Consider the following 27,188-nt stretch of genomic DNA (forward strand, 5'->3'; position numbering starts at 1 on the left):
CCAGCACCTAGGGCGTGCATCCGAAAGGTTCTAGAAGGTTCCGGAGGAGTTCGGAAGGGTCCCTCCAGCACCTAGGGCGTGCATGGGCTGTAAGGGGGCGTCCTAGCCTTATTGGGCCAGCCGCACCAGCCCCCTAAGGCCCATCCGCCTAGGGGAAGGGAAACCCTAAGGGGGAGGGCCCTCCACTTGGCTTGGAGGGCACTCCTCCCCCTTTGGACTTTTATCATCAGTAACGATCAAAACAATTCTTCTACATAATTAACACATTACCATAACTCATACTTCCTCCTAACCAAAATAAGTGACTCAACTTTGTGCTAACTTTGTACTAAAGCTAATACAAAGTTAAGTCACTTATTTTAGGGAGTATTTCTTTATGAAGGGAGTAATTTTTTGTTTTGCAAATTTCAAGCTAATTGGCCACATGAAAATGAATAATCCATGAACTGTGGATGTCATTGATAGATCATGTTTAACCTAATTGAGCACACTAATGATTTTACACACCTTGAATATTAAGCTTCAATATAAGAAAAGTGATTCTGAGATAATTGCTGAATAGGATGCAACACGTGAGTGTTGTAGGAAGATAATTTTGCTTGTATTGCAGGCTTCAATCTAGTCAATCAAAATAGGTATGGACTAAAAAATGTTAATAGCACAGAAAAGAGAATATGCTCGCGATGGCAACCCTCATGACTTATACGACACGTACGACGACAGCAGCATGAGACACAAATATTTCAGTATCTTTCTTCACCGAGAACAAGCACACGGTGTGGCCGCTCATGTGTCACAAAAAGAGAACACTCTCTTCCTTGAAGGGCAGTAAGCCAGATAAACAGGTCACTGCAAATCCTTATTCGGGAAAAAGTGGAGGGGGGAAACACCCATCAGCAGGGCCGGGCCTCCTGCTTCTAAATACGTATCCTGGCTAACAGACAGTAAAAAGCACAACAGGTTGACCACGAAAAGGTTAAAATTGCAGGTTGCTTGTAAAGAGGAAGTTTCTTATCAAGCGTTCTCCTTGGCAATCTTCTCAGCCTTGGCAATGACCTCCTCTATTCCTCCAACCATGTAGAATGCCTGCTCTGAAAGGTCATCGTATTTCCCATCCAGAACACCCTGTGACGTGTTGACAAGATTCATACAACCGGTCACAAAAGTAACAGCAAGTAATATTGGCATATTTCACCAAAGAAACGATGCACCACAAAATGCAAACATAACAAAACATATGATGTTTTAAACAACACGTGTTCCTAAAACTTGGGAGCTGTTTGTTCGTTCCTAATTGACCGGTGCATATCCACCAGCGCAGTAATACTAGGGCACATAATCATACTGATTGGAATATTTGAAAACTAAATTAGGTGATCCAAACACATATCTGGAGTTATACTAGAAACACATGCATAGCTATTTCCTCTGACACTACCAGGCCAATTCAGCTACATTAACCATTATCCTGTCAATGTACCAGACAAAAAAAAAACGACTGTTTTTCTAGTGAAATTCGAACCAAAATCCGTAGAAACACAACTCTATCAAGAAAATAAGATTTCTAAGTAGCTAGAATTAACAAGTCTTTTCTTTGGCATAAGTCTATGGTGTGACAATCTAATGTGTGACGCTCCAGCTACTTCCCACATCACAGTGCACTGCGTCAGCATCATGTGCACATGCAAGGTGATCAGATGTTGCAGACCCCGATCATGGAAACAGACAACGCACAAATGTGCATTATCTAGCTTTTCTAATAAATTCAAATTCAAAGACGATATATCATATGCAGTGTTCATTTTGTCACCACAGAACAACCATTGCAACAAACACAAATAACAAAACCAAATATCTACAGAATATCTTGAGAACACAAATGGAATAAATCAATTTGAGAAAAGGGGGGGGGGGGGGGGGTCAAACTATTTACCTGGAAACTTTGAACACCCTCCTTAAGCTCAACATACTTTCCAGGTGCGCCTGTGAAAACTTCAGCAACATGGAAAGGTTGGCTAAGGAACCGCTGAATTTTCCTAGCGCGAGCGACTGTTAACTTGTCGTCCTCACTGAGCTCATCCATTCCCAAAATGGCAATAATATCTTGAAGATTCTTGTAATTCTGAAGAACCTTCTGAACACCACGAGCAGTGTTGTAGTGAGCCTCGCCAAGAACATGAGGAGACAACATTCTGGATGTGGAATCCAAAGGATCGACAGCAGGATAAATACCGAGCTCGGAAATCTGCCATGTAGCACAAATCAAGTCAAATCGATAACAACCAGATTTCAATCAACAAAAAATACAGCTAAATATTAGGTAGGCAACCTGTCGTGAGAGCACGGTGGTAGCATCAAGATGGGCAAAAGTGGTAGCAGGGGCCGGATCTGTCAAGTCATCAGCAGGCACATAAATAGCTTGCACGGATGTAATAGAACCCTTTTTTGTGGTGGTAATCCGCTCCTGCAGCCCTCCCAGGTCGGTAGCAAGGGTTGGTTGGTATCCCACAGCAGATGGAATGCGTCCAAGCAGAGCAGACACCTCAGAGTTTGCCTGACATAGAATAACCAGACATACAGCTTTTTCAGGCATAATAAAACACAAGTTGAGCAGAAAGCTGAGCATATATGTTTGCGGGTGTCAATTGTGAACCAATTACCAAAGATATCATTGCTGGTAATTGACATAAGGGTACCTGAGTGAAACGGAAAATGTTATCAATGAAGAGAAGCACATCCTGTCCTTCGGCATCACGGAAATGCTCAGCGACAGTCAAACCAGTCAGTCCAACACGAGCACGAGCACCAGGGGGCTCATTCATTTGCCCGTACACAAGAGCACACTTGCTCTCACTCTGCAACAAAACACTAGTGTAAGAAAGATTTATCCAATACATACAAAATGCAGTAATATATTGGATATGTGTTTCATGTACCTGCTTGTCGTCGAGCTTAATGACACCACTCTCAATCATTTCCCTGTACAAGTCATTACCCTCACGCGTACGTTCTCCAACACCAGCAAAGACAGAGAAACCACCTAGAATAAACAAGTGAAACAAATAAGCCAAAATAAACACCTAGAATAAACAAAAAGCTTGGCATGACTATCAAGCTCTGCAAAATACTAACCATGGGCCTTGGCAACGTTGTTAATCAACTCCATAATAAGGACAGTTTTGCCCACCCCTGCACCACCGAAGAGACCAATTTTACCACCTCTTTGATAGGGTGCAAGTAGATCCACAACCTAGTGGAAGTAAAATGCTCACATTAGAATTAATATTTGCACAGATAGGAATTCTCTTGCTAATCTAAAGATGCCTAACCAATTAGAAGTCATGTGTGTTAAGAAAATAACACTTTAGAAGGGACACCTTAATTCCAGTAACAAGGATTTGTTGCTCGGTAGCTTGCTCAACGAAAGCAGGGGCTTCACGATGGATAGGCAGGTAACTGTTTGTTTCTGCAGCAGAGAGGAGTAATCAGTAAATTAAATTCATATACAGGTAATGATCACAGTTTCAATGCATGTTTAACAGACTTACTTATATCTCCCTTGTGATCAATTGGCTCACCAATAACATTGATAATACGCCCAAGAGTCGCCCTACCAACAGGAACCTACAAAAGTGAACACCACAAATGCATCAACAAAAGCAGAAAAATTATGCTCAAATATAGTGACACCCCCTCCGATTTCTGATATAAGAAGTTTATCACAACGATATGGTTCAAAGTAACACTTTGATTGAATTTCTCAGATAAAAAAAGTCACTTTGAACTTGAATAATTAAATATTATAAAAATATACTGGGAAATGTATGGTCTTCTGGACCCACCAATTCACACGATCACTTAGTGAGAACCCTACATGGCGCCCATGCATACTCTGCCTTTCTCACTAATGGATACCTTATCTATGCTTTGAGCGATTCTCAGAGCATAGAGATGCTAAGCCAGAAATTTGTCCCACATGGCATGCACCATCCAGTAACTTTACTGGCTATCTAATGATAAATATTTTCATACTCTGGTGATAGGAATCGATATATGAAAACAGTATCAAAAATAGCAATATAAGGACGTCCATGGTTTGCAGAGTGAACGCCTCACATTTGTCTCCTTACCAACAATCATTACTGAATCAGTATGGCAAGTCCATTGGTAAACTACAGAAATGGATTTACTTTGCACTTGTACCGTCACCAATGATCAGCACCAATTCAGTGTGATGTCAATTGTCAACCCATTCGCTAACTAAAGCCATATATGATTCGCCATTTAATACACAGATCGGCACATACAAATCAAATCCAACACCCACCGATTCGTCATTTCATCAGAATAGAATTAGATCAAAATGGAACGTCTCTAACATGACCGAGGTTGAGAGGCAGGAGAGGGCAGCATTACAGTGATCGGGGAGCCGGTGTTGAGGACGCGCTGGCCGCGGACGAGCCCTTCCGTCCCGTCCATGGCGATGGTGCGGACGACGTTCTCCCCGAGATGCTGTGCCACCTCGAGCACAAGGCGGATGCTGTTGTCGAGCACCTCCAGCGCCGTGAGGATCGGGGGGAGACCCTCGTCGAACCGCACGTCCACCACGGCACCAATGACCTGGCACACCTCACCCACCGCACCGGCGCCGGTGAAGTCATCCGTAATCTTAGTGCCGGTGTGCTTGTCGGAGGTGGGGGGCGGCGTGACCGGAGCGGCCTGCGCCGCGGCGGATGACGAGTAGGCGGCGGCGCGGTTGAGCAGGAAGCCGGCCGGGGACGGGCGGTGGAGCGGCGCGCGGGGGCACGGGGAAGGGGAGGCGGCGCGGATGCGTGAAGCGGTGCGGAGGACCGACGAGATGGCCCGGCGGGTGGCCATGGCCGGCGACGAGGGCTTGGATCTAGGTTTGCGAAATGGTCCGCGGGGTGGGGAGTGGCGGCTCCGCACTACGGGAAAGGGTGGTAGGGGTTTGGGATCGGGGTCGGGGCGCGGAATAAGGAGAGGAGGGTTGGGGACTGGGGCGTTCTCGGGAGCGGGAGGGTTTCGCGGGTGGGCTCGGTCCTCTGTAGACCGAGATTGCTTTTTTTTTTGAATATCAGTACAGACACAAGCGTTTATATACACGCGCATACACTTACCCCTATAAACGCACACACGCACACCCTACCCCTATGAGCACCTCCGAGAGACTGAGTCGGCATATCATCTTGAGATTTACGAAGTCACCGTAGGCGCCTCGTCGTCGACGGAAACGTCTCCTTCCACTGAAAGCGTATCGCCAAAAATCCTGAAATAAATCCAGGAATAATGCGAGCACCAGGATTTGAACCCTGGTGGGTTAGGGATACCACTGTCCACCTAACCAACTCAGCCACAGGTTGATTCGCGTAGACCGAGATTGTTGGAGCATGTGCTTGCCGATGTATCGTCAGCTTTTACCTAGTTTTTTTTGGGGTGATTTGTTCCTCATCCTAGTAAGCTAGTCATAGTTTTTGGGCTATTTGTTCCTCATCTTAGTAAGCTAGTCATAGTGGAGAGTAACTTTGACTAGTCTATGTTACTATTTTTATAGTGGGTCATGCAAGCTTCATTTATGTAGGTGTGGACTTATTTTTTCTAGGATGCATTATGTTATCCCAAACCTCTCTTTTCCTAGTTAACTGCTTGCCACATAAGTAAATTCATCTTGATATGCGTTATGTTACTAGCTAAGTTATTTTCATTATGACTGGCCTAACTGGCTCTTCAAATAAAATAAACAGTTCATCTATTTTCATCTCATTGTTTTTTCTTAATAAAACAGTTTGTTTTTTATATATAAGGGTGAAACAACTAATGGTACGCATAAATACTCGTAGTTTAGAGCAAGCGACGACGGGCTTGGGGTGGGGTGTGGAATGGCGGCGAGCCCGATACGGGGAGGGTTTGCAACGTCGCATCGGCGGCGACCTTCGGGGTGGAGCCATCCTCGGTGCCTTTGTTCGACGAGGGCAAGGTGCGTGTCGACGGCAGGGACGCCAGAGGCAGTAGGCGAGGGGCGGCGGCGGTTCTGCCAACGGCAGTCGGGTTAGGTCGCTTTGGTGGCAAATAGCTCGTTGCTTCACGCCACGGTTCGAAAAAGTTGGGGTGTTCTCCGGTGATCACCAATATTTATTAGAGCAAGAGAACTTTCTTTATTCAACTCTTCTAATACCAAAAGTTTTATTGGAGAAAAGAGAGTTGTTGAAGATGCTCTTACTCTGCTTTCTGGACCAGGCATGTATTTTTGTTTCGCATGCATTATTTTCATCTTTTGTAATGTATCTATTAGTAGACACATATTTCATATGTCAGGGACACAACAACATCCTTATGTGTCGGCAGACGAAAAGGAATAGGCGAGCAAACAAATAATATAAACTATTTTAGTTTTCTTTTTGAAAAAATATATATAATGGAGGCCAAAAAGCAAGAGGAAAGTAAAAGAAGAGTGAGAGTGGGTGAAGAACATGATCGGAACAAGAAAAATAGAGGAATGGCTTTGTATCAAACTAAACGTCCTTCCTAGGTCCGTTTGTGGTGATTTTGCTAAAAGAAAAGATGAAAACTCAAGACAAAATAGGAACAAACTCAATCCAGTTCAAACCCAGAAGAACATAAATCATAGAAAAAATCCCATGAGGTATTTTTACCTGCCCAGTCTATCCCCTGAAGGCATATTTATTCGTCATATGAATCACATGTAGGAATATCAAAGATAACATCCATGAGATTATAATGTTGGTAGAGTTCACAATATGCAAAAAATCATACTAAATATCCTAAAAATGCAGACTGACTTGGAGACGCTTGCCTACATAGTGAAAATGAACTTAGATGTTTTTTTTATTATTTTTGAAATGGACGCTAAGATTTGCCTCATCAATTATTATAGGGGAGAATAGAGTTTGTTCATTTTACAACCAACCCATATACAACACGTCACATGGCAATTACTCGTGCACTATAGTTGTCCCTAGTTTCTTAGCTCCCGCCCTACACCAAAGCTAGCATCGGTTAGAATGTTGTCGAGAAAAATCATCGTCGGCGCGCTCTTGTCATGAAATACACGGGAGTTTCTCTCATTAGATAGTCCAAGAAACAAGCATCGTGAGAGAAGTCATGGCCTTCCTATTGGGGATGCCCAAGCCGGTTCTATTCGCCTGCCAATCCTTGACGGAAGCCTCTAAGTGCCAAGTAGAAGTATCCATATGGTCAAGACCCAGCTTGTCAAGACCCAAACTCCAAAACATGTTGGTGAAGCGACACTTGAAGAATAGGTGAGCCCATATTTGTTGCTCCCACTTGCAAAGAGGCAAAGGGCGGAGTTTGGCCACCCATGCTTGGCCAATCTATCTATCGTCCAAATCCGGTCTTGTAATGCTAGCCAAGCGAAGAAATCCATCGGTGGCACCCAAGTTTTCCAAACCATTTGCTCCATGGGAGAGCAACATGCCCAAGAATTGTGCCTTGTATGCGAAGGCTGCCGAGTAGGGGGGGACTGCAATGACAAAAAGGAGAGGTAACAGCAGATCACTTTGTCGGAGGCCCCGACCATGCCTGATTGTAGGGCCAGCCACCCCATTCGATAGGATCCGGGAAGAGGATGGGGAGAGAAGTGTGGCGATCCAATTTCGGACCTTGCTCAAACCCACCTTTTTTGGAGAAGATCAAGAATGAACTCCAACTTGACCGAATCGAAAGCCATGTGGATGTCAGGCTTGAAGAGGAGGGGGGGTGTTTTGCACTTGTGCAACCGGCGCGCAGAAATTTCGGACGTACATGAAGTTGTCGTGGATGCTTCTCCTCTTGATAAAGGCACTTTGGGCATTGGAAACATGGGCATTCATGTGAGAACCAAGCTAGATGGATAGCGCCTTCGCAATAATCTTGGCGATTGCATGAATGAAGCTAATGGGTATATAGTCAGAAACCCTCTCTGCACCCTCCTTTTTGGGAAAGAATGTCACATTAGCAGAGTTGAGCCAGTGGAGGTTGGACATGTGGAAGGAGTCGAAGAGGTGTATGACCCTCATGATGTCCCAACATTTATTTGAAAAAAACACATGTGATGCCATGTGGCACGGGCGCCCTGTCGCTCAACATCTCATTAATGGCATACCGAACCTTCTCCTCAGTGATGGTGGTCCCCAACTCATGCAAATCCTGAGGCGCACTATTTAGCTCGTCCAAATTGAAGTCCTCGGTGCTCGTGTGACCCCTTCCCATGACCTCAGAAAGTGATCATGGATGATTTTCTCCTTCCCCTCGTGCTCAGTCACCCAACCATGCTCGTGCTTGATCCTATTGATGTGGTTCTTCCGCCTTCTCGCATTTATGGGCAGATGGAAACAATTTATGTTTGCATCTCCCTCCTTCAGGTTTGCCACCATTGCACATTGCTTCTTCTGCGCCCCCTCAAGCACTGCCAAGCTTACAATTCTTTTCTTTAGCCTAGCATACATGTCATGATCCTCGAAGGATAATAAACAGTTTTCTTGTGCCAAGTCAAGTTGCAAAATCACCAAGAGGGACACATGGATGTGGATCTTTGCTTTCGAAAACAATCCCCTAACTCCATTTGGTGAGACAAGTGGTTGTCTTTTTGACCTTACGAAAGAACACCTGGTAAGGCTTTGAGTGTTCGCATCATTCATTTCAGGCATTGTGGACCACCTCATTGAATATAGGCATGGAGGCCCAACAGCTCTCAAACCTGAAAGTACTAGGCCTCCTATCATTGGAAAGCAGGAAGGGACAATGGTCAAACAGTTATGATGAGAGAGCATGCAACACGTGGGTGTTGAAAGTTGTGTCACAATCGTCATTGCAGAAGAAATAATTGAGCATGCATAAGGTTGGATTCGCTCTGTTGTTGCTCCAAGAGAACCTCCGGTTTTGGCGACAAGGGTGTGCAGCACGAACCTCCTCCGTGATATCAACGAGGTGCCTTGATGACAACTGCTTGAACCACGAAGCCGCGGAGCCAACCATTATGACGGCAAACAACAGCCACTAATGTAGACTAGGGGTAGTTGGACGATGACTCAAAGGTAGGGTTGGGTGTTGTCGATCGACTTTAAATAGCCGTGGAAGCAGAGCGATGAAGGCGTGAATGCGGATAACCGGAGTAAGCTTCTTAGGCAGCATGACGTGAATGCGGGTAGGTTAACACGTCAGTGTGAATGTGCGGAGTGTTGTAGAGCAGAATGGTTGAAGTTTTTCTGCATGGCCTAGGGTTAGAGTCCGGGTACATCTGGACTCCTGGAGAGCTCCCCTCAATTTGGGGTTGGCTTGTAGAATTTTAGTACGGTCCATTTTGATGATCCGTTAGGGCTTGGTTGGATTGTCGTTTCAGAGACGTTTACCGGTGTAAAACATCAGGGAGAGAAATTATTGTGTGCGGCTGGAAAAGAGCTGATTGGTTGGTTGTTTAGATCCAAAAACCGGCAGTCAGTGCCTTCCACCTGAAAAAAATAAACACGCAATCCACCCTCTGTATTCTTTTTTTTTGCGGGCAAACTAGAGAGCTTTATTTGTTGGAAATATGCCCTAGAGGCAATAATAAAATGATTATTATTATATTTCCTTGTTCATGATAATTGTCTATTGTTCATACTATAATTGTATTAACCATAAACCGTAATACATGTGTGAATACATAGACCACAACATGTCCCTAGTGAGCGTCTAGTTGACTAGCTCGTTGATCAATAGATGGTTGTGCTTTCCTGACCATGGACATTGGATGTCATTGATAACGGGATCACATCATTAGGAGAATGATGTGGTGGACAACACCCAATCCTAAGCATAGCACAAGATTGTGTAGTTCGTTTGCTAGAGCTTTTCTAATGTCAAGTATCATTTCCTTAGACCATGAGATTGTGCAACTCCAGGATACCGTAGGAATGCTTTGGGTGTATCAAACGTCACAACTTAACTAGGTGACTATAAAGGTGCACTACATGTATCTCCGAAAGTGTCTATTGGGTTTGCACGAATCGAGACAGGGAATTGTCACTCCGTATGATGGAGAGGTATCTCTGGGCCCACTCGGTAATGCATCATCATGATGAGCTCGAGTTATCCACGGGATCATGCGTTACGGAACGAGTAAAGAGACTTACCGGTAACGAGATTGAACAAGGTATGGGATACCGACGATCGTATCTCAGGCAAGTAACATACCGATGGACAGAGGGAATTGTATACAGGATTGATTGAATCCCCAACATTGTGGTTCATCCGATGTGATCATCGTGGAACATGTGGGAGCCAATATGGGTATCTAGATCCCGCTATTGGTTATTGGCCGGAGAGGTATCTCGGTCATGTCTGTGAAGAAAATATGCCCTAGAGGCAATAATAAAGTTGTTATTTATATTTCCTTATATCATGATAAATGTTTATTGTTCATGCTAGAATTGTATTAACCAGAAACTTAGTACATGTGTGCATACATAGACAAACAGAGTGTCCCTAGTATGCCTCTACTTGACTAGCTCGTTAATCAAAGATGGTTAAGTTTCCTAGCCATGGGCGTGTGTTGTCATTTGATGAACGGGATCACATCATTAGAGAATGATGTGATGGACAAGATCCATCCGTTAGCTTAGCATAATGGTCGTTTAGTTTATTGCTATTGCTTTCTTCATGACTTATACATGTTCTTATGACCATGAGATTATGCAACTCCCGAATACCGAAGGAACACTTAGTGTGCTATCAAACGTCACAACCTAACTGGCTGATTATAAAGCTGCTCTACAGGTGTCTCCAATGGTGTTTGTTGAGTTGGCATAGATCGAGATTAGGATTTGTCACTCCGATTGTCGGAGAGGTATCTCTTGGCCCTCTCGGTAATGCACATCACTATAAGCCTTGCAAGCAATGTGACTAATGAGTTAGTCACACGATGATGCATTACGGAATGAGTAAAGAGACTTGCTGGTGACGAGATTGAACTAGGTATGATGATACCGACGATCGAATCTCGGGCAAGTAACATACTGATGATAAAGGGAACAACGTATGTTGTTATGCGGTTTGGCCGATAAATATCTTCGTAGAATATGTAGGAGCCAATATGAGCATCCAAGTTCCGCTATTGGTTATTGACCGAAGATGTGTCTCGGTCATGTCTACATAGTTCTCAAACCCGTAGGGTCCGCACGCTTAATGTTCAATGATGATTTGTATTATGAGTCATGTGATTTGATGTACCGAAGGTTGTTCGGAGTCCCGGATGAGATCACGGACATGACGAGGAGTCTCGAAATGATCGAGACGTAAAGATTGATATATTGGAAGGCTATATTCGTACATCGGAAAGGTTCCAAGTGATTCGGGTATTTTTCGGAGTACCGGGGAGTTACGGGAATTCGCCGGGGGAAGTAGTGGGCCTTAATGGGCCATACGGAAAGGCTATATTCGTACATCGGAAAGGTTCCGAGTGATTCGGGTATTTTTCGGAGTACCGGAGAGTTACGGGAATTCGCCGGGGGAAGTAGTGGGCCTTAATGGGCCATACAGGAAAGGAGAGAAGGGCCTCAAGGGGTGGCCACGCACCCCCCATGGGCTGGTCCAAATTGGACTAGGAGGGGGGCGGTGCCCCCCTCTTTCCTTTTCCCTCTCCCTCTCCTTCCTTCTTCTCCTAATTGGACTAGGAAAGGGGGAAACCTACTCCTACTAGGAGTAGGAATCCTCCCTTTGGACGCGCCCCTTGAGGCTGGCCCTCCTCCTCCTCCTCTCCTTAACATATGGGGGAGGGGGCACCCCATAGACACACAAGTTGACGGTTGTCTTAGCCGTGTGTGGTGCCCCCCTCCACAGATTTCCACCTCGGTCATATCGTTGTAGTGCTTAGGCGAAGCCCTGTGCCGGTAACTTCAACATCACCGTCATCACGCCGTCGTGCTGACGAAACTCTCCCTTTGCCTCAGCTGGATCAAGAGTACGAGGGACGTCACCGAGCTGAACGTGTGCAGATCACGGAGGTGCCGTGCGTTCGGTACTTGGATCGGTTGGATCGTGTAGACGTTCGACTACATCAACCGCGTTACTAAACGCTTCCGCTTTTGGTTTACGAGGGTACGTGGACACACTCTCCCCTCTCGTTGCTATGCATCACCTAGATGGATCTTGCGTGTGCGTAGGAATTTTTTTGAAGTTACTATGTTCCCCAACAGTGACATCCGAGCCAGGTTTATGCGTAGATGTTATATGCATGAGTAGAACACAAAGGAGTTGTGGGCGTGGGTATATACATATTGCTTGACGTCACTAGTTGATTCTTAATTTAGCGGTATTGTTGGATGAAGCGGCTCAAACCGACATTACGCGTACCCTTACGCGAGACTGGTTCTATCGACGTGCTTCGCACACAGGTGGCTAGTGGGTGTCAGTTTCTCCAACTTTAGTTGAATCGGATTCAATGAACAGGGTTCTTTCTGAAGATCAAAAAGCAATCACTATACCGCGTTGTGGTTTTTGATGCGTAGGTAAGAACGGTTCTTGCTCAGCCCGTAGCAGCCACGTAAAACTTGCAACAACAAAGTAGAGGATGTCTAACTTGTTTTTTGCAGGGTATGTTGTGATGTGATATGGTCAAGACATGATGCTAAATTTTATTGTATGAGATGATCATGTTTTGTAACACGGTTATCGGCAACTGGCAGGAGCCATATGGTTGTCGCTTTATTGTATGAAATGCAATCGCCATGTAATTGCTTTACTTTATCACTAAGCGGTAGCGATAGTCGTGGAAGCAATAGTTGGCGAGACGATAACGATGCTTCGATGGAGATCAAGGTTTATTGCTAACAAGTAAATTTCCCTTCGTCGTTGATCTTTCAAAATTACTTATGATAATTTCTCTTATAGAAGCATCAACAATAAAGCTGCGACCAAATCGGAAGATAGGTAAATCACTTGCTAGACATACCTTTTCAAACACGTTGGGAGAGCATGATGGTTGCGTTACTTGAACAATAGGTTGTTCCTCTTTCGAATAGCTCCCCAACACCTTGTCATCCTGTTTTTCTAGAATAGATTCGGCATATGTAATATTTGATTCGGTCTTTTCGATAGCCGAATTAACTTTATTATCCGAATCACCATCTTTTTTGATAATTCTATCCACACCCAATGCTTTTTCTTTTTGGCATAATCTAGCTTGGATTGCAGTAGAATTAATAGGCTTTCCCTCTTTTATTAATTCATGTAGAACAACATTGCATTCATCCCAAAAAGACGTAAGGTTTTTCTTAATGACCAAATCTGGATAGAATTGCCCCCCGACACTTTTAGACTCTTTCGGTAACGATATGTCACCGAAATTCTGTAATTGTGTTGGGGGGACATGATATGCCACGGTAGTAGGTGAAGGCATTTGTGCTCCTGTAGAAGTTTCACTTATTCGGCCATGACCATGAAGGTGGGGAGCCGAATTATGGACATCAACAGTTGCGTGTGGTACCAGAAAATTAGTAGCATGAGGTGTAGCATATGATGTTTGAGGGTAATTGGCCGAATAACTAGTAGTAACATGGCCAATTCCCCTATCCACCGGCACGTTTGGATTAACAAACTGCAAGTTATTTGCCGATGAATAAAAAGTTGAAACACTTTGTTGCATCCTATTGGAAGTTCCTACATGGGGTATCTCAACTTGATTAACCGAACTCAACATGTTGTTCATCGGCATATGGATTTGTAGGGTTGCTGATGCATGGGAGTTGGGATACATATGTTGCATGTTGCTGAAATTATATGAAGTTGAAGCATGAAGATTATTCTGAATCGGCTGTTTCACATAATTAGATACATTATTGATAAAACTAGGGCTAGCCGATACATTATGCTCATTAGACGATCTAGCAACAACATATGCATTATTTGCATCTACATAAGTGAAGTGGGTATTCATATTACCTTTGTAGATGTCAAACCCTAGATGACAATCTCTTCATAGCAAGAATGGGCCGGAGACCGTTCAACGCTTCAATCCACAGCGGAGTCGCCAAAAAGTGTTGTCGTGGAATTGTCACGGCAGATGTCCTTAGTGTCAGGACTTAGTCGCGAGGCCAACGCATCTATGTGGTAGCTTGAGAGGGGTTGAGCAGGACGAGAGACGCGAGGTTTTACCCAGGTTCGGCCCCTCACGGTGGAGGTAAAAGCCTACATCCTGCTTCATTGATATTGATGATGATGATGATCACGGTTACAAGAGTGCTCTATCTTGAGAGCTATTGTCTAAACCTAACTTGTCCAACTCGTGGAACTTGTCCCTCTTCCCCCCTTTTGGGGAGCCCTGCCCCTCCTTATATATGTTGGAGGGGCGGGTTACATGTAGAGTCCTATTAGGATTAGGACTAGTCTATCTCTAATACAAACTGGATACAAGTCCTGGTCGTAACTCCTTGTAAGGTAAATATTCCTCATGCCTTTCCTCTTAAACCGGCCCACCGTTAAACGTGAACCGGCCCTTTGGGCCTTGGGCCTTGTCATCCGTCTGTCCCGCACGCCGGATCACCAGTGAGTCATAATGACCAGGTGGATTGCCTGTAAACCGCCAGGTCAGGGCGGGTCGCCAGTAACTCGCCAAGTGTCAGCGGGGTCTTCAGATAAACCGCCAAGTCCGGCCGGGTTAACTTCCGGCCGGTTTACACCGCGGGGTATATCCCCGACATTAGCCCCCAAGTTTAGCTTGGATTTATCCATGATAAACTTATGCTGCAAAATAAACACAAGAACAAATTTGATAGGTTATGCGCCGGGTTGAGAATTTTTGTAAACCGGTACCTGATCATCCTTAAGTCCTTGTTATTTCCTCCTTCTGGGAAATCCGGGTCAACAGACCAGCTTCATAATCAATTTGGCGACATTGTCTTGTCACCGAGAAATATTGTGAAGAATAACTCCTTTGACTCAGCTCCGCCGGTTTAAGAAATATGGGTCTGAAAATACTTATCTGATATTCAGCCGGTTTGAACATGTAAAACTTGCCGGTTTAATATTACCAAAATGGCCGGTTTATAAATATTGATGGTGCCGGGTCATAAATTGTTGTCGACACCGGGTCATGTAATTGATCTTCCCGATTTGCTCAAAACTGATAAAATGAAGATGTTCCTCCTTTATATGCATAATACCTGTAGCCCCCAAGTCTTAAGAGGAGAACATAGTGATAACTTAAGACTTGCTCCAATAAGTGTTTCAACCTTGAAGAAATCCGATTAGTTCATCTCAATCATATAAACTGAATACTCCATATATGTAGCCCCCAAGTGCCGGGTTGTCATGCTTGCAGCAACCTGGGACTTGTAATTTCCTGATTCTCATAAAAAACTTCAACCAGTGTAGCCCCCAAGGGCCGGGTCATTATGTAAATAATGAGCAGGAATTTTGTAAATATAATTATGTAAATTTTAGCGGTGATGTTTAGCCCCCAAGGGCCGGCTTAGTAAGATAATACTGAACCGGGACTTGATATATACTTCAATGAAAATAACATCTTATAATGTAGCTTCCATCGTAGGGCTTGAACCCACGTCCACAAGGTTAAGAGCTTTGTGCTTTACCAACTGAGCAATGGATCTCTCAATATTATGGACGAAAACTTGTGTACCTTGAATTGTTGACAGGAGCAATTGGTAGCCCCCAAGGGCCGGCTCATTATAATATGATGAGTCGGGTCTTCAATAAGACTAGTAAAAATGACTTTGCATTAGCCCCCAAGTGTCATCGTGCATGCTTGCAGTGACATGAGACTTGCATGTAATCTCAATTTGAATAATGTAGCCCCCAAGTGCCGGGTTGTAAGCCTGCAGCGACTCGGGACTATTCCTTCCATTGTAGAATAAATCATATCTTTTGATAAAATAATAGCCATTGCGCTAAAGCGACTTTGAAAACTCAATAATACCGGTTATTAATAACCATAAAAATCCAGCCATGTTGGCTATTCAAGATAATATAATCCGGTGAAAACTTTATTCATTCAATATCATAATGAAAATTCAGCCGAGTTTGGCTATTTGAATAATATAACCCAATGATTTATAAGCGCATGATTCCAATGGCGCAATCCAAATATATATACTAGCGACTTATAGTCCAAAGCCAGGCCGGTTTAACAAACATGTTTCTGCATACAACAAGTTTAAAGTGTCCTGGCGGTTTACCGCCGGACGGGTCATAATGCCCAACATATAACCCGGGTTTATAACCAAGGCTGCACTTAAGAATAATCAAATATGAAATATATTATACCTGTGATATTGAATCACATTGTTGGTTTTACCAACTTTTTGTAGTAAGGGTGATAACCCAAATCTTGAGTACTGATAACTCCTTCCATATTGTGCCGGTTTATGATAAAACCGTGCCGGGTTGTGATAAACACCGTGCTACTCCATAAGAGGATGTTAACCACAAGGATCAAACCGGGCAAATAGTCTCCGGATTGACGTGAACTGTGTTCCGTCAATTGATTGGTTGAAAACTTTGTCGGTTTAAAAAACGCAACAAAAAGAAAAAAAGTATCTTGCAAAGAAAAGTGCGAAGCAAAAGCAATGACAAAACCGTTTTCAAAAAAGGTTTATTTGAGCTGATCAAATGGCGTTACCATGGCCGAACACGACCAAGCTCCCGTTAGGTGTAACTATGGTTCTAGTCAGCTAGGTCCCCAAATGAAACTGTGGCATTTATGCCGACCAAGTGGCATGGCAATGGTTCAGGTTCGACCAAGCCCCCAAGTGATTCTGTGGCCCTAGGCCGATCAAGAGGCATGACTGGTTCAGATGTGACCAAGTCCCCAAGTGATCTGGTGGCTCTCGCCTATCAAGGGGTATGGTATTGGTTCGGACACGACCAAACCTCCAAGTGATATAACATGATGCTTTTAAAAAGCGAACTCAAGGGGTAAACCGGAGGCCGCTTTAGAACAACTCTGTGTAACCACACATGATGTAAAAGAACAGAGACCCCGCTTTATAAAGCAGAAGCCCCCATGTGATCAATAATATGTCAGGCCAGTAAGGCGGGATACCCATGTTTGAACCGCGCATCGTGGCGGCAGGTCTTCTTTGGCAATTTTTAACTTTTTGCAAGAGATAAATTCTTCTTGAACCGGGATCTTGAACCGGATATTGAGACCTTCAAAGCTTTGTGGGAGACATCTTTCCCTTGAACCGGATTTTAAACCGGAATCTTCATTTTTAGCCTGAAATTTTCTGACAGCCTTTAAACTCGAACTTGCGAGAAGTTAACTCCTTTTTGAACCGGACATTCTTAAACCAGATTTGAGCGCTTCAGAGCTTTGTGGGAGAAAGATGTCTCTTGAGCCGGATTCTAAACCGGAGTCATTTCTGATGACCTGGAACTTCTTCATCGAGCCGGGATTTTATAACTGTCATATACTTTCTAAGCCGGAAATTTTCTGACGGCCTTTAAACTTTCATCAATATAACAGTAGCCTCCGGGACCGGGTTATCCTTCCCTCCATCGTCCTGGGGTTCTTAAATTTGCTAAAACTGGCAAGATTCGCTGAGTCATGTCATCGTAGCCCCCGAGTTTCAAAGGTGACTCAAGGAGTTGGCTTGAGACTCTCCATATTTGACCGTGATATAAACCGGCATAACTTGTATATCATTGGCGTTGATAGCACGATGTGAATCCATAAAAGGTTGAGGTGACTGCGGCGGGTTGTAAATGATCCCATATGAGCCGTGTCAGCAACTCGGCCAATGGTTCCTTCCAACTGGTGATTTGAAGTTAATCAAAACTGTAGTGGCGGCGACTTGTGCGCCCAATAAACAGCTCATGCAGACAGGTGCGGCCCGGTATGTTGATGTAGACCAGGCCGCGAGAGACGGACGACAAAGACGGCCGCAGCTTCAGAGACGGCACAGCCAGATGAGTCGGCTGTAGCGTAGTAAGTCGGCGTGGACGGGAGAGTCGACCGCGGGAGTTGTAACCCGGCGCGGACGGAGAGCCGCCTGCGGGCATTGTGAACCGGTGCGGACGGGGAGCCGGCTGCAGGCGTTGTAAACCGGCGTGGATGGTTGAGTTAATCGCGGGCGCGGTACCGGCAAGCTGATGTAAACCAGACCATAGGGACGGTGACTTGCTCACGCTCATTCATCAGGTGGCATGACACGGACGAAACCCGCGGTATAAACACAGTTATCCTGCGTACAAAACATACAGCAGGGCAAAGTAGTTGTTTGACCAATGAAATCAACATGTACTTACAAGAAATATATAGGACAAATATCACCTGATGTATTTTGCAGCTGAAGAGGCCTGCGGCGATCCGAAGCCTGCTCCTGCGGCTCGGAGATAGTGTGAGTCTGTGCCCCATGACCAACTCTCCCTCCGGGTCGTGGCTCGGCGGCCGTGACATCTTGTTTTTGGTCTTCCGGTCAAATCTGGAGTTGTTTGTTTGGCCTTCTGAATTTTTGCCTCTGTACATTGCTGTTTTGGCCGCAGCATGACGAGGCCGCAGCAGCAAAGGCGGGGGAGACGCCAGCGTGGGAGGCCGACAAAGCGGGGCACCGGGCCAGTCCGCGGCCAGAAGCGGCAGAGGCGCTCGCGAGCCATGGCCGAGTCCTCCTCTGAATTGTGGAGGTTTGACCAATCCTGTTCCGGTCCTTCTCCAGGTCGTAGCTACTCCTCCCCTTTTTTTAACATGTCGCTTCCTGTTTCTTGATGCGTGGAGCAACCGCATCTTTTCCTCATGTGTACACGTCGCCGTACGCACGAATCGGCGGGTTTTGATGGATTGGTACTGCTGCTTCCGATTAGACCACAAGTCGTAGTCGTCCAGTGAAAAAACTCCTTCGCCTCAGGAACGTGCTCCAAAAACTGATCCGTCCAAAAACTGATCTGGCTTCGGATCGTCGGATCGCAAGCACATGCCATGCCGCGCCATGTAATCATAACTTCTGATGTCGATTTTTTCAAACCGGCTCTTCTTCACCAGAAAAATTGCGAGCTTCTTGATCCCTGGAAGAAATCCCTTCAAGAACTCATCACCACCGTGCACCAGCCCCACGGTGGGCGCCAAATGTCGTGGAATTGTCACGGCAGATGTCCTTAGTGTCAGGACTTAGTCGCGAGGCCAACGCATCTATGTGGTAGCTTGAGAGGGGTTGAGCGGGACAAGAGACGCGAGGTTTTACCAAGGTTCGGCCCCTCACGGTGGAGGTAAAAGCCTACGTCCTGCTTCATTGATATTGATGATGATGATGATCACGGTTACAAGAGTGCTCTATCTTGAGAGCTATTGTCTAAACCTAACTTGTCCAACTCGTGGAACTTGTTCCTCTTCCTCCCTTTTGGGGAGCCCTGCCCCTCCTTATATATGTTGGAGGGGCGGGTTACATGTAGAGTCCTATTAGGATTAGGACTAGTCTATCTCTAATACAAACCGGATACAAGTCCTGGTCGTAACTCCTTGTAAGGTAAATATTCCTCATGCCTTTCCTCTTAAACCGGCCCACCGTTAAACGTGAACCGGCCCTTTTGGCCTTGGACCTTGTCATCCGTCTGTCCCGCACGCTGGATCACCAGTGAGTCATAATGACCAGGTGGATTGCTTGTAAACCGCCAGGTCAGGGCGGGTCGCCAGTAACTCGCCAAGTGTCAGCGGGGTCTTCAGATAAACCGCCAAGTCCGGCCGGGTTAACTTCCGGCCGGTTTACACCGCGGGGTATATCCCCGACAAGTGTGTTCGCACGCGAACACGTCACCGTGTACCCTCGACGTCGGGGGTGATGCACCGCAGCTCGCGTCGAAGGAGATGTGACCAGCAGCGCGATACGCAGGACAGCCGACAGATGCTTTTGTAGACCCGAAGCCCCGCTTGCCCGGGAGGGACCCCGTCAGGGCTCGCGACAGCTATGGGCTGCTCCAGGTCGATTCGCTCGCCCCTAGAGCCTCGTGGATCCGCAGCCCTCCAGCATGAAGAACTAGCGAAGAACGAGAAGAAAGATACAAAGGAGAGATAAAAAGTAGTTGAACACGAAAAAGTAGTAGATGTGTTTGTTCGATTGGTGTTGTTTCAATCGGCCATCACCCCAACATATATAAGAGGCGGCTGGACTTCCCGTACAAGCAAAAGATTCATCTAGACTTTCCTTACAAGAAAATTACATCAATTCACGTCCAAAACCCTAGTCAAATTCGGATTGGTTTATCCGAACTTTCCAAAACTGTTCGGTTTAAACTAGCTGTACCTTGCGGGTCTTTTTTTGTGATGACAAACAACCTCGGATGGAAATGAGTCCAAAAGCAATCTTGACCGTTTCGACGAGATGAACAACTTTCATGTTGAACGTTTTTTCATCAGAGGTCATCTCGAGGGTCAAATCGCTCGTGCAAGACAGCTAATTATTCACGCAGCACATCAGACATACCCACATATGTGTCTGGTTCCGGGCGTCATATTTTTGCTCACTGGAGGGTCGCACTGTGCGGGCTCTAACTTTTGCATATGACCTCGGATTGAGACGATCTTTATATCAAAATCGATCGGTTAGACGAGACGAAGACAATTCATGTAGATCAGTTTTCAATATGGGGCAGTCTTGGGGGTGTAATCAGCCGAAAAGTGCTCTGGATACAAAATCTGAGTACTTCGAACACAACTTCGGCCTTAGAGATGAGACCGGATGACTATGGCCCAAATACCAAAGTCTTTCCTTTTGACGATACGAAACTTTCTCACTTTGAGCACTTCTCCATTTGAGGCCATCTTAATTAAGTTCTTGGCTGTGCCAAAATCTGGTGTCAACAAGATGGAGATCAAAGGCACAAGATGATGATGGCCATATCATATCACTTATATTGATTGCATGTGATGTTTATCCTTTATGCATCTTATTTTGCTTAGTTCGGCGGTAGCATTATAAGATGATCTCTCACTAAATTTCAAGGTATAAGTGGTCTCCCTGAGTATGCACCGTTGCTACAGTTCGTCTGTTGAGACACCACGTGATGATCAGGTGTGATAAGCTCTACGTTCACATATAATTGGTGCAAGACAATTTTGCACATGCAGAATACTCGGGTTAAACTTGACGAGCCTAGCATATGCAGATATGGCCTCGGAACACTAAGACCGAATGGTCGAGCGTGAATCATATAGTAGATATGATCAACATAGTGATGTTCACAATTGAAAACTACTTCATCTCACGTGATGATCGGACATGGTTTAGTTGATATGAATCACGTGATCACTTAGATGATTAGAGGGATGTCTATCTAAGTGGGAGTTCTTAAGTAATATGATTAATTAAACTTTAATTATCATGAACTTAGTCCTGGTAGTTTTTTTGCATATCTATGTTGTAGATCAATAGCTCGCGTATAGCTCCCCTGTTTTATTTTTGATATGTTCCTAGAGAAAAATAAGTTGAAAGATGATTGTAGCAATGATGCAGACTGAGTCCGTGATCTGAGGATTATCCTCATTGCTGCACGGAAGAATTATGTCCTTGATGCACCGCTAGGTGACGGACCTATTGCAGGAGCAGATGCAAACGTTATGAACGTTTGGCAAGCTCGGTATGATGACTACTTGATAGTTTAGTGCGCCAATCTTTACGGCTTAGAACCGGGACTTCAAAAACCGTTCTGAAACGCCATGGAGCATATAAGATGTTCCAAGAGCTGAAATTGGTATTTCAGACTCATGCCCGAGTCGAGAGGTATGAGACCTCTGACAAGTACTTTGCCTACAAGATGGAGGAGAATAGCTCAACCAGTGAGCATGTGCTCAGATTGTTTGAGTACTACAATCGCTTGAATCAAGTGGGAGTTAATCTTCCAGAAAAGATAGTGATTGATAGAGTTCTCTAGTCACTATCACCAAGTTACTAGAACTCCGTGATGAACTATAATATGCAAGGGATAACGGAAACGATTCCCAAGCTCTTCGTGATGATGAAATTGGCGAAGGTAGAAATCAAGAAAAAACATCAAGTGTTGATGGTTGACAACACCACTAGTTTCAAGTAAAAGGGCAAAGAAAAAAAGGGAACTTCAAGAAGAATGGCAAGCAAGTTGCCACTCCCGTGAAGAAGTCCAAAGCTAGACCTAAGCCTGAAACTGAGTGCTTCTACTGCAAAGGGAATGGTCACTGGAAGCAGAACTACCCCAAATACTTGGCGGATAAGAAGGATGGCAAAGTGAACAAAAGTATATTTGATATACATGTTATTGATGTGTACTTTACTAGTGTTCATAGTAACCCCATGGTATTTGATACCGGTTCAGTTGCTAAGATTAGTAAAAACAGGAGTTGCAAAATGAACAGAGACTAGTTGAGGGCTAAGTGACGATGTGTGTTGGAAGAGATTCCAAGGTTGATAAGATCACCATCACACACTCCCTTTACCTTCGGGATTAGTGTTGAACCTAAAATAAATGTTATTTGGTGTTTGCGTTGAGCATAATATGATTGGATCATGTTTATTGCAATACGATTATTCATTTAAGTCAAAGAATAATTGTTATTCTATTTATATGAATAAAACCTTCTGTGGTCATACACCCAAGGTGAATGGTTTATTGAATCTTGATCGTAGTGATACACATATTCATAATATTGATGCCAAAAGATGCAAACTTGATAATGATAGTGCAACATATTTGTGGCACTGCCGTTTAGGTCATATTGGTGTAAAGCGCATGAAGAAACTCCAGGCTGATGGGCTTTTGGAATCACTTGATTATGAATCACTTGATGCTTGTGAACCATGCCTCATGGGCAAGATGACTAAAAACTCCGTTTTCCAGAACAATAGAGCAAGCCATTGACTTATTGGAAATAATAGATACTGATGTATGCAGTCCGATAAGTGTTGAGGCTCGCGGCGGGTATCATTATTTTATGACCTTCACAGATGATTTGAGCAAATATGGGTATATCTACTTAATGAAACATAAGTCTGAAACATTTGAAAGTTCAAAGAATTTCAGAGTGAAGTGGAAAATCATCGTAACAAGAAAATAAAGTTTCTACGATCTGATCGCGGAGGCGAATATTTGAGTTACGAGTTTGGTCTTCATTTGAAACAATGTGGAATAGTTTCGCAACTCACGCCACCTGGAACACCACAGCATAATGGTGTGTCCAAACATCATAATCGTACTTTATTGGATATGGTGTGATCTATGATGTCTCTTATCGATTTACCACTATCATTTTGGGGTTATGCATTAGAGACAACTGCATTCATGTTAAATAGGGCACCATCTAAATCTGTTGAGATGACACCATATGAACTATGGTTTGGCAAGAAACCAAAGCTGTCGTTTCTTAAAGTTTGGGGTTGCGATGCTTATGTGAAAAAGTTTCAAACTGATAAGCTCGAACCCAAATCGGAGAAGTGCGTCTTCATAGGATACCCAAAAGAAACAGTTGGGTACACCTTTTGTCATAGATCCGAAGGCAAGATATTTTGTTGCTAAGAATGCATCCTTTCTAGAGAACGAGTTTCTCTCGAAAGAAGTGAGTGGGAGGAAAGTATAACTTGATGAGGTAATTGTACCTTCTTCCGAATTGGAAAGTAGTTCATCACAAGAAACCAGTTCCAGTGATTCCTACACCAATTAGTGAGGAAGCTAATGATGATGATCATGAAACTTCAGATCAAGTTACTACCGAACCTCGTAGGTCAACTAGAGTACGGTCCGCGCCAGAGTGGTACGGTAATCCTTTTCTGGAAGTCATGTTACTAGAACATGATGAACCTATGAACTATGAGGAAGCGATGATGAGCCCAGATTCCGCAAAATGGCTTGAGGCCATGAAATCTGAGATAGGATCCATGTATGAGAACAAAGTATGGACTTTGGTTGACTTGCCCGTTGATCGGTGAGCCATTGAGAATAAATGGATCTTCAAGAGGAAGACGGACACTGATAGTAGTGTTACTATCTACAAATCTCGAATTGTCGCAAAAATGTTTTCAACAAGTTCAAGGTGTTGACTAAGATGAGATTTTCTCACTCGTATCGATGCTTAAAAGTTTGTCCGAATCATGTTAGCAGTTGTTGCATTTTATGAAATCTGGCAAATGGATGTCAAAACTTCATTCCTTAATGGATTTCTTAAAGAAGACTTGTATATGATGCAACCAGAAGGTTTTGTTGATCCTAAAGGTGCTAACAAAGTGAGCAAGCTCCAGCGATCCATCTATGGACTGGTGCAAACATCTCGGAGTTGGAATATATGCTTTGATAAAGTGATCAAAGCATATAGTTTTATACAGACTTGCGGTGAAGCCTGTATTTACAAGAAAGTGAGTGGGAGCACTATAGCCTTTCTGATAAGTATATGTGAGTGACATATTGTTGATCAGAAATGATGTAGAGTTTTCTGGAAAGCATAAAGGAGAATTTGAAAGGAGTTTTTCAAAGAAAGAATTACCTGTAAAGCTACTTACATATGGGGCATCAAGATCTATAAATATAGATCAAGACGTTTGATAAGACTTTCAATGACTACATACCTTGATAAGATCTTGAAGGAGTTCAAAATGTATCAGTCAAAGAAGGAGTTCTTGCCTGAGTTGTAAGGTGTGAAATTGAGTAAAGACTCAAAACCCGGCCACGACAGAAAATAGAAAGAGAATGAAAAGTCATTCCCTATGCCCCAGTCATAGGTTCTATAAAGTATGCTATGTTGTGTACCAGACCTATTGTATACCTTAGCATGATTTTGGCAAGGGATTACAATAGTGACCTAGGAGTAGATCACTGGACAGCGGTCAAAATAATCCTTAGAGGACTAAGGAAATATTTCTCGGTTATGGAGGTGATAAAAGAGTTCGTCGTAAAGAGTTACGTCGATGCAAGCTCTTGACACCGATCTAGATGACTCTAAGTCTCGATCTAGATACATATTGAAAGTGGGAACAATTAGCTAGAGTAGCTCCGTCCAGAGTATTGTAGACATAGAAATTTGCAAAATACATATAGATTTGAATGTTGCAGACCCGTAGACTAAACTTCTCTCACAAGCAAAACATGATCACTGTTTGGGTGTTAATTACATAGCGATGTAAACTAGATTATTGACTCTAGTAAACCCTTTGGGTATTAGTCACATGGAGATGTGAACTAATCACATAAAGATGTGAACTATTGGTGTTAAATCACACGACGATGTGAACTAGATTATTGACTCTAGTGCAAGTGGGAGACTGAAGGAAATATGCCCTAGAGGCAATAATAAAGTTGTTATTTATATTTCCTTATATCATGATAAATGTTTATTATTCATGCTAGAATTGTATTAACCGGAAACTTAGTACATGTGTGAATACACAGACAAATAGAGTGTCCCTAATATGCCTCTACTTGACTAGCTCGTTAATCAAAGATGGTTAAGTTTCCTAGCCATGGACATGTGTTATCATTTGATCAATGGGATCACATCATTAGAGAATGATGTGATGGACAAGACCCATCCGTTAGCTTAGCATAATGATCGTTTAGTTTATTGCTATTGCTTTCTTCATGACTTATACATGTTCCTGTGACTATGAGATTATGCAACTCCCGAATACCAGAGGAACACTTAGTGTGCTATCAAACGTCACAACGTAACTGGGTGATTATAAAGATTCTCTATAGGTGTCATTGATGGTGTTTACTGAGTTGGCATAGACCGAGATTAGGATTTGTCACTCCGATTGTCGGAGAGGTATCTCTGGGCCCTCTCGGTAATGCACATCCCTATAAGCCTTGCAAGCAATGTGACTAGTGAATTAGTCACGCGATGATGCATTACAGAACTAGTAAAGAGACTTGCTGGTGACGAGTAAGAACTAGGTATGATGATACCAATGATCGAATCTTGGGCAAGTAACATACCGATGACAAAGGGAACAACGTATGTTGTTATGCGGTTTGATCGATAAAGATCTTCTTAGAATATGTAGGAGCCAATATGAGAATCCAGATGTGTCTCGGTCATGTCTACATAGTTCTCAAAGCCGTAAGGGTCCGCACGCTTAATGTTCGATGATGATTTGTATTATGAGTTATGTGATTTGATGTACCTAAGGTTGTTCGGAGTCCCGGATGAGATCACAGACATGACGAGGAGTCTCGAAATGGTCGAGACGTAAAGATCGATATATTGGAAGGCTATATTCGGACATCGAAAAGGTTCCGAGTGATTCGGGTATTTTTCGGAGTACCGGAGAGTTACGGGAATTCGCAGGGGAAGTAGTGGGACTTAATGGGCCATACGAGAAAGGATAGATGGGCCTCAAGGGGTGACCGCGTGCCCCCCATGGGCTGGTCTGAATTGGACTAGGAGGGGGCGGCGCCCCCCTCTTTCCTTCTCCCTCTCCCTCTCCTTCCTTCTTCTCCTACTTGGACTACGAAAGGGGGAAACCTACTCCTACTAGGAGTAGGAAGCCTCCCTTTGGACGCGCCCCTTGAGGCCGGACCTCCTCCTCCTCCCCTCCTTTATATACGGGGGAGGGGGCACCCCATAGACACACAAGTTGACAGTTGTCTTAGCCGTGTGCGGTGCCCCCCTCCACAGATTTCCACCTCGGTCATATCGCTGTAGTGCTTAGGCGAAGCCCTGCGTCGGTAACTTCATCATCACCGTCATCACGCCGTCGTGCTGACGAAACTCTCCCTTTCCCTCAGTTGGATCAAGAGTACGGGGGACGTCACCGAGATGAACATGTGCAAATCACGAAGGTGTCGTGCGTTCGGTACGGATCGGTTGGACCGCGAAGACGTTCAACTACATCAACCGCGTTACTAAACGCTTCCGATTTCGGTCTATGAGGGTACGTGGACACACTCCCCCGTCTCGTTGATATGCATCACCTAGATGGATCTTGCATGTGCATAGGATTTTTTTTTTGAAATTACTACGTTCCCCAACAGTCTGCATGGTTCCTGAACCCGTAGGGTCTACACACTTATGGTTCAGTGACGCTAGAGTTGTAATGGGAATAGTATATGGTTACCGAAGGTTTTAGGAGTCCCGGATGAGATCCCGAACGTGACGATGAACTCTGGAATGGTCCGGAGGTGAAGATCGATATATTGCACAAAGGGTATTGGAGTCCGGAATTGTTCTGGGAGTACCGGGTGACGACCAACGTGACCGAAAGGAGTTTTGG

General features: G+C 44.3%; 1 protein-coding gene across 1 annotated transcript; it reads right to left on the reverse strand.

Moving 5' to 3' along the window:
* Positions 1 to 728: 728 nt before the first annotated feature.
* On the reverse strand, positions 729 to 4,996 carry LOC125544525 (ATP synthase subunit beta, mitochondrial). Its single transcript, XM_087547427.1, has 9 exons — positions 4,417 to 4,996; positions 3,549 to 3,624; positions 3,378 to 3,466; positions 3,133 to 3,250; positions 2,937 to 3,040; positions 2,697 to 2,855; positions 2,330 to 2,554; positions 1,934 to 2,245; positions 729 to 1,125 (listed from the first exon to the last, which is right to left on the reverse strand). Exons 1-9 carry the CDS (start codon positions 4,876 to 4,878, stop codon positions 1,015 to 1,017), a joined length of 1,656 nt encoding a protein of 551 aa, XP_087403553.1. The 5' UTR covers positions 4,879 to 4,996; the 3' UTR covers positions 729 to 1,014.
* Between the last annotated feature and the right edge of the window lie 22,192 nt (positions 4,997 to 27,188).

This window comes from Triticum urartu, chromosome 3A (assembly GCF_056163025.1).
Source record: "Triticum urartu cultivar PI428250 chromosome 3A, HENAU_Tu73, whole genome shotgun sequence".
NCBI classification, from domain to species: Eukaryota; Viridiplantae; Streptophyta; class Magnoliopsida; order Poales; family Poaceae; genus Triticum; species Triticum urartu.